Below are 13,158 nucleotides of genomic sequence, written 5' to 3'. Positions count from 1 at the left end.
AGTCACTTTAAAAATGCCACTTTAATAATGTTTAAATATCTTGCGTTACTCATCTCATATGTATATACTATATTTTATAGCAACTATTGCATTTTGCCGCTCGGTCATCACTCATCCATATATTTATATGTATATATTATTTTTCCATCCCTTTCCTTACACTACCGTTCTAAAGTTTGGGGTCACTTAGAAATGTCAAGCATTTCGCTACACTCGCAATAACATCTGCTAATCATGTGTATGTAACCAATAACATCTGCTAATCATGTGTATGTAACCAATAACATCTGCTAATCATGTGTATGTAACCAATAACATCTACTAATCATGTGTATGTAACCAATAACATCTGCTAATCATGTGTATGTAACCAATAACATCTGCTAATCATGTGTATGTAACCAATAACATCTGCTAATCATGTGTATGTAACCAATAACATCTGCTAATCATGTGTATGTAACCAATAACATCTGCTAATCATGTGTATGTAACCAATAACATCTGCTAATCATGTGTATGTAACCAATAACATCTGCTAATCATGTGTATGTAACCAATAACATTTGATTTGACCTCTCATCATTTACAATAACAGGGGAGGTTAGCATTTTGGGGGGAGGGTATGATATTTGTGCGTCTAACTTTCTCACTCATCATTATTCATGATTCATTCAGGATTATTAGTTACCATGGTAGCATCCACATTAATGTACAAGTGTTTAGACTATTCTTTTTTAAAATAAAGTGATTCCAAAATGACATAATTCATTATTTAACATTCATTTCTATTGGGCACAAAATAATCTGAAACACAACCAAAACAAACAGCAAATGCGTCCAAGTTTGTAGAGTCACAATAATCATTGTGTTTTAGGAATATGGTCCAAAATATTAAACTTTTGACTACTTTAATACACATAAGTGAATTTGGGGCGACAGGGTAGCCTAGTGGTTAGAGTGTTGGACTAGTAACCGGAAGGTTGCGAGTTCAAACCCCCGAGCTGACAAGGTACAAATCTGTCGTTCTGCCCCTGAACAGGCAGTTAACCCACTGTTCCCAGGCCGTCATTGAAAATAAGAATATGTTCTTAACTGACTTGCCTGGTTAAATAAAGGTAAAATTAAAATTAAATTAAAAAATTTGTCCCAATACTTTTGGTCCCCTAAAATGGGGGGACTAAGTATAAAAAGTGCTGTAATTTCTAAACAGTTCACCCGATATGATTGAAAATACCCTCCAAATTAAAGATTTTTAACATCATAGCCATTGTATCATTTCAAATCCAAAGTACTGGAGTGCAAAGCCCCCCAAAATGTCACTGTTCCAATACTTTTGGAGCTCACTGCAGCAAGGTAATATTCATTTTGAGAAAATAAGTTATATTAACTGGCTGGCTGGCTGGCTGGCAGCTATACAGTGACTAGCTAGGGTTAACATTGGCTGGTCAATGAGACTGAGAGCTAGCTAACCAGCTGAGCTAGCAAACAATATAACAAAAGTATAATTTCAGATTAGAAAAATAACCCACCAGGCTCTGCATTTCAGATCACAGTACCAGTACCCCGGTGCACTGTTAAATTATTTAGCCATTTTAAAATATTTGTTTTTGAATGAAAACTCAGTTTTTGTAATGCTCCAATGGTTTTCATGTGTTTCAAACGTGAGCTTGTCCAAGGTGTCGGACTCTATGACCGTTCCTATCAATTGGATCGATGCTATTGGTTGCCCAAAATTCTGGGTCGGAGCTTAGCGAAGGGTAAATTATGTAGCAAGTCATGTTGCCATTGTTTGGATGGTTTCTTATAACCACACACATGTACACAAGGTCAAACAGTATGTGCCAGGTCACAGGACCCTTGTTACTCAAGTTATACTGTACCTGCGACTGTCCATCTGTAAATACAGCCACATTGACGACGTTAGAGCCCAATCGTGCGTGAGGTGAGAGGTGAAGAGGTTGGCAGTGTAGGGTGGGAAGGTTAGGATGCGTCCTCTGATTTATTGAGCTTATCTCCCTCCGAGCTCGGCCTCTGTGAACCAGCCAGACCAGGTGGCCCCGTCACTGGTGACAGAGGTGGGATTACTCAGGGCACCACCCCCAGAGGCATTCATCCTGCTTGTGATATGACTGGTCGGTGCCACGCTGGCTAGAGAGTGGCTGATGAGGCTGGGGCTATGGGGAGGTCAGTACCCCAAGAGAAGGGAGAGGACTAAGGGAGCGAAGGCTAGGAGACAACTCTCAAACACACTTCCACCCCCACCCTGCCTCTTTTGCTGTCAACAGACAGGCTAATGAAGGTGTCCATCTCCGCTCCCCTCCGTCACCTCCCATGATAGCTACCTCAATAAACCCAAGTGCTTTAATCCAAGCTAAACAAGCTGGATGAGTGGTCTGATCTAGGGTTTTTGAGGTGACTGTATTACCGCCACACCAGCAGTCATGAGTCATGACCGTAGTAAAATTCGACGTGACCATAGAGTCATGGTAATCTCCTCTTATGCACTCTGGACATTCTGACATCAATACAAATGCAATTGAAAATCACATCAAACACTTATCATCAAAACAGTATCGTGCTTTTGAAACTCGCCTCATTGTGATCGATCAATTTGAAGAAAGAAGTTTAATAACAGGTTGAAACTGAGTGGGAAACATGGTTATTGTGGATGTTGTTTCAAAGCCTAACGCAACAAAATGGACAGCGCTTTCTAATGTGATGATTCATTCAAAACACCCATACACATACTGTATTAGAGCTTATACATACTCATAGGCTTATGAGCCTGAAAAAAAACCTATATTAAAATGATTGTGCCATAATACAATACATAGCCTATTGTGTATTACACACAGCAGAATTTGTATTTATTTTTTTAACTGGTTTTAAGATGTCTTTGGTACATAATTGGTCTAGCCTATACTCCAAAATTAAACAAATGCTATTAAATTATGAGTTTGGACTGTAATATTATGCATACTGGATGGATTGGTTATCTTATGATACACTACAAACTGTCAATCCATGAGTCTGGGAGAGAACTTATAGGCCTAGGCAATGCTGTTGGTTCATTGATTGTGCAGGGTGGTTTACGGAGTTAGCCTACACTTATAGTGCATTTGTATTTGATTTTGAATAGCCTAGTAATGGGGCATTTTTTTGTATTTTGATAATGAATAGGCTGACACATTACATTTAGCTACAGAATATCTCACCACTGTGCATTTCCATCTCTTCCTCTCTCTCCTTCATTCCTTTCTCAAGTGCTCTGTCGCACAGTGTGCTCCTCAAACAGTGGTTGATATGTGGAGTGAAATAGGTGTTCTTATAAGCCCAGACATTTCTTTATGTAATCCCGTGTGAAAGCAGGGTATTGATTGTTGCTCATATTAAGCACATGCTCTGCTATAAAACCAGAGTAGTCTACCCGGCATGATTTGAAAAATGAACAGACTTTCTCAAATCATCAATAGCCTATAGTCGCATCATGTAGCCCATATATGTTTGACGTTCTAAGGTTTGTATCATTCACAACTAAAGTTGCCAAATAACTCTAAATCTTGCATATAGGACCTGTTTCAAATGATTACTTTTACGCTCAACATAGCTACTTCATATTCACACTCGACCCGGAATGGAAAAAATATATCTTGTTAGCTAAATGAATAAGCCTACAGCCTATGGCATGGAGCATAGTCGGGGAATGTAACATACAGTAGACCAACTTGTATTCTGTTCTTCTGAAATACATTTCTCACCATAAGATTTCTTTAGACCTGCCTAAAATAAATGGATTTATTGTGATGGTGATTTATTCAACTTTTTAAAATGTAGATGTTCCGAAGGCGCACATGAGTGGCTTGTATGTGGCTTGTAAGCATGGAGACCTAGAAATGCTAAATGAGTTTGTTTATTAACGGTCAGTTGCAAAAAGACTGCCGTCTCATGGTATGACAATAACTGTCTGACACAATTTCATGACCGCCCTAGCCTGTCGCAGAGACGTAATCTATTATGTTTATGGGTCACTTCAGGGATGCAAGTCCAAATAAATGTTTATACATAAAATAAGTAATATTTTAGTGGAGTGAAGACTATCCCACTTCAATGGTGTATACTCATCTTGTATAGAGAATGGGTCAGGTTTCTAGGCTACAGTAGTTGAAGGCCTCAACATTCACTGGAGCTAGACACAGACAAAGAAAATAGAAGTAGAAAGAAAAGAAGTAAAGATAAAAAATAAATTGGGGGGGTGATTGTCTGCCAAAAATATCTTGTTGTGGTGCAGTGTTATCAATGGGAGGAGTGATGTTCTGATTTGTAGCCAAATGGATTTGGGGAAGGAGGTCAAGGGCAGCTCCAGGTTATTGTTGGGAGGCAGGACGGCCTGATTATCAGCTGTCAGGTTTAGAGAGCTGTACATGGGGGTCAGGGACCCTGACAAGATCTTATCGGCCTGGGAGCCCACTCCATCATGGTCCCCTGTCTGGAAGATCAGATACTGGGGCCGCTGATCACTCACAGGGTCCGACACCAGGCATCGGCAGCTCGTTAATCAGAATAGCCAACCAGTGCCTGGGTTACAACCACGATCTCTGCTCTTTGCTCACTGCCCAATCCAGGTCTGAGGTCTAACTGTAAGTTCAGAAACCGTTCGTCCAATTACTGCTACTCAATATCCAGGGCCCGTATTCATAAAGCTTCTCAGAGAAGAAGTGCTGATCTAGAATCAGTTTAGCCTTTTAGATCATAATTAATAAGATTACATGGTCATGGGGGGGGGTGTAATGGTTGATTTAAAACTTGGCATTGTAACATGTTAGTAGATGAGGAGCTGAGAACGCACACCCAAAAACAGTTAATGAAGTGCACACTAGTGGCTTAAACTTAAACAAATGTAAAGTCTCACTCCCAGATCTTTATGGATAAACCAACATTTGGCACACCATTCATATCAGGCTGGGAGTAATTCTAATACATGAGTGTTCTTCATTTGTACATGGAGAAATGTTTCATAAATGTATCTTGTTCATGGACATTTGGCTGTGTTACCCGGGAAAATGTCATTAGTATGTTCTTCTGTTAAATCCATTTGTCTTTCTCATTTCTCTCCGTCTCCTCCACGACCCTGTCTTCACCTTTCCCCATCCTCCATTCCAACCAACTGTACCTCCCGTCTGCACCTTTGTTTTCATTCCTGTCTTCTCTCTCTTTTCATTCCACACCTCATTTCCTCTACCCACGCATCTCCTTTTCTATCCCTCTCTCCTGCCTGGTTTTGTCTCCTTCCATCTCTCTGCTGGTGTGGTGGTGTGTTATGCTGCTCAGAGGATCGTGAAAGCTGAGCTGGTGGACTACCCTCAGGACGAAGCCCCCATTAGACAAGAGACCAATCAGAGCAAAATCTGTTCTGTTCAATAATTGGAAGTATGTTTACACAGTCACACATAGATGTATTTATCTCCTGAAATATATCTATTAGTGCCTGGTGTAAAAACACAATTAAAGCATCTTATAAAGTGGTAGTGGTGGCAATGGTAGCTGTTTTCATTGTATTTTAATTGTGGGAATTGAGTTACAGTTGAACTCGGAAGTTTGCATACACTTAAGTTGGAGTCATTTAAAACTCGTTTTTCAACCACTCCACAAATTTCTTGTTGACCAACTAAAGTTTTGGCAAGTCGGTTAGGACATCTACTTTGTGCATGACACACAAGTCATTTTTCCAACAATTGTTTCCAGACAGATTATTTAACTTATAATTCACTGTATCACAATTCCAGTGGGTCAGAAGTTTACATACATTAAGTTGACTGTGCCTTTAAACAGCTTGGAATATTCCATAAAATTATGTCATGTCTTTAGAAGCTTCTGATAGGCTAATTGACCTCATTTGAGTCAATTGGAGGTGAACCTGTGGATGTATTTCAAGGTCTACCTTCAAACACAGTGCCTCTTTGCTTGACATCATGGGAAAATCTAAAGAAATCAGCCAAGACCTCAGAAAAAAAAAATGTAGTCCTCCACAAGTCTGGTTCATCCTTGGGAGCAATTTCCAAATGCCTGAAGGTACCACTATCATCTGTACAAACAATAGTATGCAAGTATAAACACCATGCGACCACGCAGCCATCATACCGCTTAGGAAAGAGACTCATTCGGTCTCCTAGAGATTAATGTACTTTGGTGCGAAAAGTGGGATCAATCCCAGAACAAAAGCAAAGGACCTTGTGAAGATGCTGGAGGAGACGGGTACAAAAGTATCTATATCCACAGTAAAATGAGTCCTATATCGGCATAACCTGAAAGGCCGCTCAGCAAGGAAGAAGCCACTGCTCCAAAACCGCCATAAAAAGCCAGACTGTGGTTTGCAACTGCACATGGTGACAAAGATCATACTTTTTGGAGAAATATCCTCTGGTCTGATGAAACAAAAATAGAACTGTTTGGCCATAATGATCATCGTTATGTTTGGAGGAAAAATGGGGACGCTTGCAAGCTGAAGAACACCATCCCTACCGGGAAGCGCGGGGGTGGCCGCATCATGTTTTGGGGGCGCTTTGCTGCAGGAGGGTCTGGTGTACTTCACAAAATAGATGGCATCATGAGGGAGGAAAATGATGTGGATATATTGAAGCAACATCCCAAGAAGCAAGAAGCAACATCAGTCAGGAAGTTAAAGCTTGGTGCAAATGGGTCTTCCAAATGGACAATGACCCCAAGCATGCTTCCAAAGTTATGGCAAAATAGCTTAAGGACAACAAAGTCAAGGTATTGGAGTGGCCATCACAAAGCCTTGACCTCAATCGTATAGAAAATGTGTGGGCAGAACTGAAAAAGCGTGTGTGAGCAAGGAGGCCTACAAACCTGAGTCAGTTATACCAGCTCTGTCAGGAGGAATGGGCCAAAATTCACCCAATATAATGTGGGAAACTTGTGGAAGGCTACTCGAAATGTTTGACCCATGTTAAATAATTTAAAGGCAATGCTACCAAATACTAATTGAGTGTATGTAAATTCTGACCCACTGGGAATGTGATGAAATAAATAAATCATTCTCTCTGCTATTATTCTGACATTTCACATTCTTAAAATAAAGTTTTGATCTTAACTGAACTAAGACCATTTTTACTAGGATTAACTGTCAGGAATTTATTTGGGTAAGCTGTAAGTAAACTTCCGACATTTAGCATAATTTTCTGGAATTTTCCAAGCTGTTTAAAGGCACAGTCAACTTAGTATATGTAACCCACTAGAATTGGGATACTTTGAATTATAAGTTAAATAATCTGTCTGTAAACAATTGTTGGAAAAATGACTTGTCGTGCACAAAGCAGATGTCCTAACCAACTTGACAAACCTATAGTTTGTTACCAAGAAATTTGTGGTTGATGAAAAATGAGTTTTAATGACTCCAACCTAAAGTGTATGTGAACTTACGACTTCAAGTGTATTACTGTATTTACTGTAGATCAGATCTTTACTGTAGAGAAGATTTTCCATCTTTATTTTTATCACAACATTCATCCATTAGCTTCCATACTTCAGTTTACATGTTTTTCTGAATCGGACAAATTTAATGCATTTGAATTATACAAGTAAGCTCTGGGGCCTGGAAAGGAAGACCTGGGGTCTGCTTTAAGTTGTCCATATAGATTTCTGGACTATGCCAGAACAAATGAAAAATATTTAGTAGTATCAGTTAGGTAATTTAATCTTAAATTGGGTAATTTGTGAATAAATCAGATGGATTTTCTAGTGTGGAGGCAACTTTCTCATGTTTTGCCTTTGTTTATGTCTGTCTTTATGTCTGTGTGTTTCCATAGTGTGTGGTGAAGGCAGATATCGTGAACTACAGTCAAGAGCCTGTGGCGAGGACAGTCAACCCCCCGCGCAGCTCCATTTGTGTGGTGCAGTGACCCCCTCTCCCCCCACCTTCCCTCTTGCCCCTCCACAAGCTGAATACAACAGTGAGGGCCACTGACCAGCAGGCTGCCCCAACACACTGGCCCATAGCCAGAGCAGGAGAATTGAGCTGGCCTGTTTCTTTCTGCTGAACACACACACACACTGATTCCTCCCTTTGCTCTCTCAACGCAAAAGTCTTCAGAAAGGCTGTAATACAGTATTTCCTTTTTTTATAGGTTTTTAGGGTCATCGGACCAAGTGCGGCATATTTTAAGATTTCTATATGAGAATCTCTCTGTATGTACAGTATGTAAATTTACAGCGACCCCACAGTATATTCCTAGTTTCAGTATTTAATATATTTTCTTGAATTATTTGTTGAGTAGTAACCAGCTTTGGCTACAGCAGACACCTGTTGAAAGTTATGCTGAAAGGAAATGGGACCTCAGCAGTTTAAACACATTTGTCAGTGTTTATTTTATTTTTGAGAAACTGTTACTATTTTGACATCTTTTTTTTTTTACTATCTTCATTGTCAATTATTCTTTTAAAAGACCATTTGATTGTATATAGATATGAAAAGTTGGTTTCTATAACAGAAAAATATACATAAACCACTGTTTTCCAAAATGTATTTTTAATAATAGAATGTGTTTTCCCTCTGCTGTTGTGTATACAGATGCCATATCTTAATTTGATCATCCTGTTGCAGGAACTTTCTTGCAAACTTGTAGTGTTTTCGACATTTAAAAAGGCTTCTAAAGCTAGTATTTTCCACTTTCAGACTTACTTTGCCGTAACGGAAAATGTATCAACCCCTACAAATAATGTCCATTAATTATAATCGCATAACAATTAACAATTCCTGTCGCTGCAGGATTATTTTCCTGCTGTGTGAAACTGGCGCAAATTAAGGTCCGATATCTGTATGCTAAATGTCAGGATTAGTTTTATCGCTCTAAGTGGTACTGTCCACACCTCCCACTACCCCCTCTCCCACAGCTCCCAGTGCTGAAACAGGAGTGGTGGGATGAGCCTGGGTAGGTTGGTGGGGCAAGGAGCTATTTGGGGGCAGAGAGTGGTGAAGAAAGAAGGGGCTGCTTCATTGGTATACAGATGTACGATTAAGCAATCAGGCCCTATGGGGTGTGGTATCTGGCCAATATACCACGGCTAAGGTCTGTTCTTATGCACAATGCATGCACAATGCAACTCTGAGTGCCTGGCTACAGCCCTTAGCTGTGGTATATTGGCCATATACCACAAACCCAGAGGTGCCTTATTGCTTTTATAAACTGGTTACCAAAGTAATTAGAACAGTAAAAACAAATGTTTTATCATACCTGTGGTACATGGTCTGATACACCACATCTTTCAGCCAATCAGCTTTCAGAGCTCAAACCACCCAGTTTATATTGTCTGTTATACAACATGTGAGTCTAATCATGAATGCTGATTGGTTAAAACCGCATTCCAGCCGGTGTCTATTCCACAAGTTACCACCGGCTAAATCTATGACATTAACATGCCTATATACTCTGTTCCATCTGACTGCGCAATCCACTTTCTCATCAGCCTAGCCAAGCAATTTATAAACTTGATCTCCACTATTAAAAAACATATAGACATCATTTCTTTTAGACTAACATTTGATTTTCAACAGCAGAGATTTGTATACTGTAAACCTTGCTATCTGTCTCTCTGACATTTGCAACATTGTTTCAATATCAAATTCAATCTCCAGCTGTCCCATAATAGTGAATTTGTCGGGATGAGACCGGCAGGCAGTGTTTCTTAGTCAGTCACAGTCATGAATCAGCTGGCATCCTTTTTATGGATATGTACAAATAAATGTAAATTGAAAAAAGTTCAAACAAACCTAAGTGCAGCTAGTTTGCAGTCTTTCCAGCGTCAGTTGGAAGTGATTGTGTTAGCTGTGTTGTTGGCTAGCTCCTCTGAACAACAGTGTCCTGACGAGTGAGCACATTTTCTATGCCAGGCGAAATCGCACCTCATTTGCCTAGCAACACCCGTGTCAATATATCCTCCAAACACCGGCTTCTCGGGCATCATTACTTAAATATACCATGGCTTTCAGCCAATCAGCATCCAGGAGCCGAACTACCCGGTTTATAATCTTGATTTGATCACTCTTTTGTTGATGAGAATTTTTCTGCGTCGCAGGAAATGCAGATGAGCTTTGTGATTTACATAAATTCACTGAAAACCCACACCAACACACAGTTATATTAGCAGTGTTGCATTTTTCGTGTAGCCTCGTTTTGCCCAACCACCGATCAAGCAACATTATGGACTAAACTTTCAAATCCTGTTGCTGCAGGATTATTTTGCTACGACAATACTGTTCAAAGTAAGATCCAACATCTGTAAAAACAATGTGCTGAATGTAAAATGAACCGCTGGCTTTATTTAGAGTGTGCTCAAGGAATATGTCACTATAAAATATAGCTTCTGCATTCTTAGTGCTCCACACAGTGCCCTTCTAAATGGAAAGGTTTAAATGTTTAGGCACTGTAGTCAATGGAAACTAGTTTTATTTCACTTGCCAATTAGCAGCTTGCTTGAACAACTGTTATTTCCCATTACTTTCAAGACGTAATAATAACATTAATAACAGATGTTAGTTCGAAAAAATAAACTTTGATTTAACCTGATCAATCAGGAATTTCAGTTTTTCTGCCACTCTACATTTGTGAAATTGACCAATTACCCAAAAAGTATCTCTTTTCCTGATTTATATTTTTGTGTTGATAACATCTTTAATTGAAGCATCATTCAGTTTCATGTGATGCATATCAAGACCGTATTTTTGTGGAAAACCTATGTAGCGCTAGTTGAAATATATTTGGCATAGAACAATTCTGTTGCTATTTTTAACCTTGACAATGGATAAAAATTGAAATATGAACTGGAGCAGCTTAAAGGTATGATAATTCATCTTAGCTGTATGTTTATAGCCTTACTCAACTGTCTGTTGTAGAACAGAAAAGACTGCCATGAAGAACTGCTTTGATGCGTGAAATGTCTTCATAGGATCTTCATCTTGTCCAAACAAGCTGAATCACAGCCAACTTACACTCGTATAGAAAAATGTTATATCTATAACCTAAAAGGGTTCTTTGTCTGTTCCCATGGGAGAACCGTTTCAACAAATATGTTGGGTTCCATGTAGAACCCTTTCCACGGTTCCCCCATGGGGACAGCCAAACATTTTTTGGAACCCTTTTTTCTAAGAGTGTATACATACATACATACATACATTATAGGCATGTGTTTGTACTCGTCCCTGCTTTGTCTTGTAGTTTGTATTTGTCAAAATGTTTTCTTCGACCGCTATATTGTACTTGCACACAGAGGATGTCAACATTTGTATTTGTAGTACAACAGAAAATACATGACAGGACATGGTTGGATTTTACTCTGTAAACCATGGTGTTCGCCTTGTGTAAATTATATATTTGTAAATCATCTGCATTGTTTTGTGGAAGATCTTATTTATAAAATGCTGCTCACATTTCAGTGAGATGTAAAGAACTCCTCTTGTTGGATCTAATTGCCTCTGTGTCATAAACACATTCTAAAAGTTAAGTGAAAAATAATGGTATATCTTCTGTAGACTTAGAAAATGGTTGTTTTAATGAACATTCAAAAGTGGTACAGACATAGTGTTTGTATATAAAAAAAAGTGCAATAGTTTATATATTATTACTGGTGCATATAGTTTCCTAGGTGGATTTCAGGAAATAATTATATTAGTTTGTGAGGTTAGTGTGAGTGTATGCTTCATTACCTGGGTGTGTGTGTGTGTGTGTGCGCGCGTGTGTGTGCACGTGCGCTGTCATGCAGGCGCACACACTTGTAATGGATTGACATGACTGATGATGACTGATCACAATGTGATTTTCCAACATATTGCTGTACATTGGTCTGGACACACAATGTGCTTAATTTGTGCATATTTATCCTGTAAAACACCATTATCTAAAACGGATTTTAAATTGGGTGGTTCAAGCCGTGAATGCTGATTGACTGAAAGCCCTGGTATTTTTACTCTTCTAATTATAAATTGGGATTTATTAAGAACATCAGGTTCAGCACTACAGAATAGAGTCCATTAATTAATTAAGCAATAAGGCATGAGGGAGTGTGGTATATGGCCAATATGCCACGACTAAGGGGTGTATCCAGGCATTCAGCGTTGTGCATTTGAACAGCCCTTCGCTGTAGTATATTGGCCATATACCACACTCCCTCAGGCCTTATTGCTTAATTCATTAATGGACTCTATTCAGTTGTGCTGATCCTGATGTTCTTAATAAATCCCAATTTATAGTAAGATGGGAGGGAACATTGGCTGGTCCCATTCCAAAGGTGTACAATGAGCAACTGATAAAGTGAAGTTACAGAGTAATACCCCTCAGCATGAAATAAAGGGACTGTCATCTATGGATATGCACAGTATAATGATGTGTAGTGGCCCAAGGCCACAGTGCCATTTTTCACCCCAGGTGGGACAATGCAAACCAATAGAATGGGGCCCCATGAGACCGGAGGAGCTTGGTGAGATGGAAGGTCAGGTAACCTAGCTATAGCAGATTAAGGATCCATGAGAAATTTAAGCATAGGAGGCAACCCCCCCCATACAGACTGAGTTAAGACTCCAAAAGCTAATGAGGCACCTGGCTTTTGTTCATTAAATCTGCACTGAGACGGGTCCTACAGATGTTCCAAATGCCAGCCGTTGTATTAATTAATCACTTAAATAGTTAGCCCTTTTGTCCTCTTCACAAAATTGTAAGAGGGTTTTGGTTTCAGGTGTAACTGTTTTGCTGAGTCAAGGTCATGAAAACCTTTCTGTAGGCCTATTTAGACAAAGATTTCAAGGTGATGGAAACCATAGAGAAGAACAAAACAAAGATAGGCATCCTTTAATAAACAAATATAAAGGAGGAAACTGCCTTTTTTAGTTTACCTGTTGCATTTTTTTGTGTTGCTAAACAAAACATTTACCTCATGAAGAAACGCGAGCCTTTGCAACACAGACACAGCTGGAGTCATTCCAGCACACGTGCATTGTTTTGCTTGAGTGGGCGTCTTTAGGATTGTCTCTACTGAATTTTTGTCAAGAGCTGTCACCAACACTGACAGGCGAGACTCACCCTTGGCTTTTCCACTGTTTAGACAGGTGTTTTAGAAAAGAAAACAACTGCAGATAGTTTCCAGTTT

At 39.4% G+C, this 13,158-nt stretch overlaps 1 protein-coding gene across 2 annotated transcripts in view; it reads left to right on the top strand.

Annotated features, from left to right (window-relative positions):
* The window catches only part of LOC115130893 (ras-related protein Rab-28-like), a 79,523-nt gene extending 68,057 nt beyond the window's left edge, over positions 1-11,466 (top strand). The window contains exons 7-8 of one of the 2 annotated variants that reach the window (XM_029662462.2): positions 5,332-5,430; positions 7,830-7,919. In XM_029662462.2, coding sequence (XP_029518322.1) covers positions 5,332-5,424 — 93 coding nt within the window. In that variant the 3' untranslated portion in view covers positions 5,425-5,430; positions 7,830-7,919. Of the gene's footprint in view, positions 1-5,331; positions 5,431-7,829 lie in introns of both variants that reach the window. The other variant, XM_029662461.2, reaches the window with a different exon arrangement.
* Positions 11,467-13,158: the final 1,692 nt, after the last annotated feature.

This window comes from Oncorhynchus nerka, linkage group LG6 (assembly GCF_034236695.1).
Source record: "Oncorhynchus nerka isolate Pitt River linkage group LG6, Oner_Uvic_2.0, whole genome shotgun sequence".
NCBI lineage: Eukaryota > Metazoa > Chordata > Actinopteri > Salmoniformes > Salmonidae > Oncorhynchus > Oncorhynchus nerka.
This window is presented reverse-complemented; position numbering and strand designations above follow the sequence as displayed.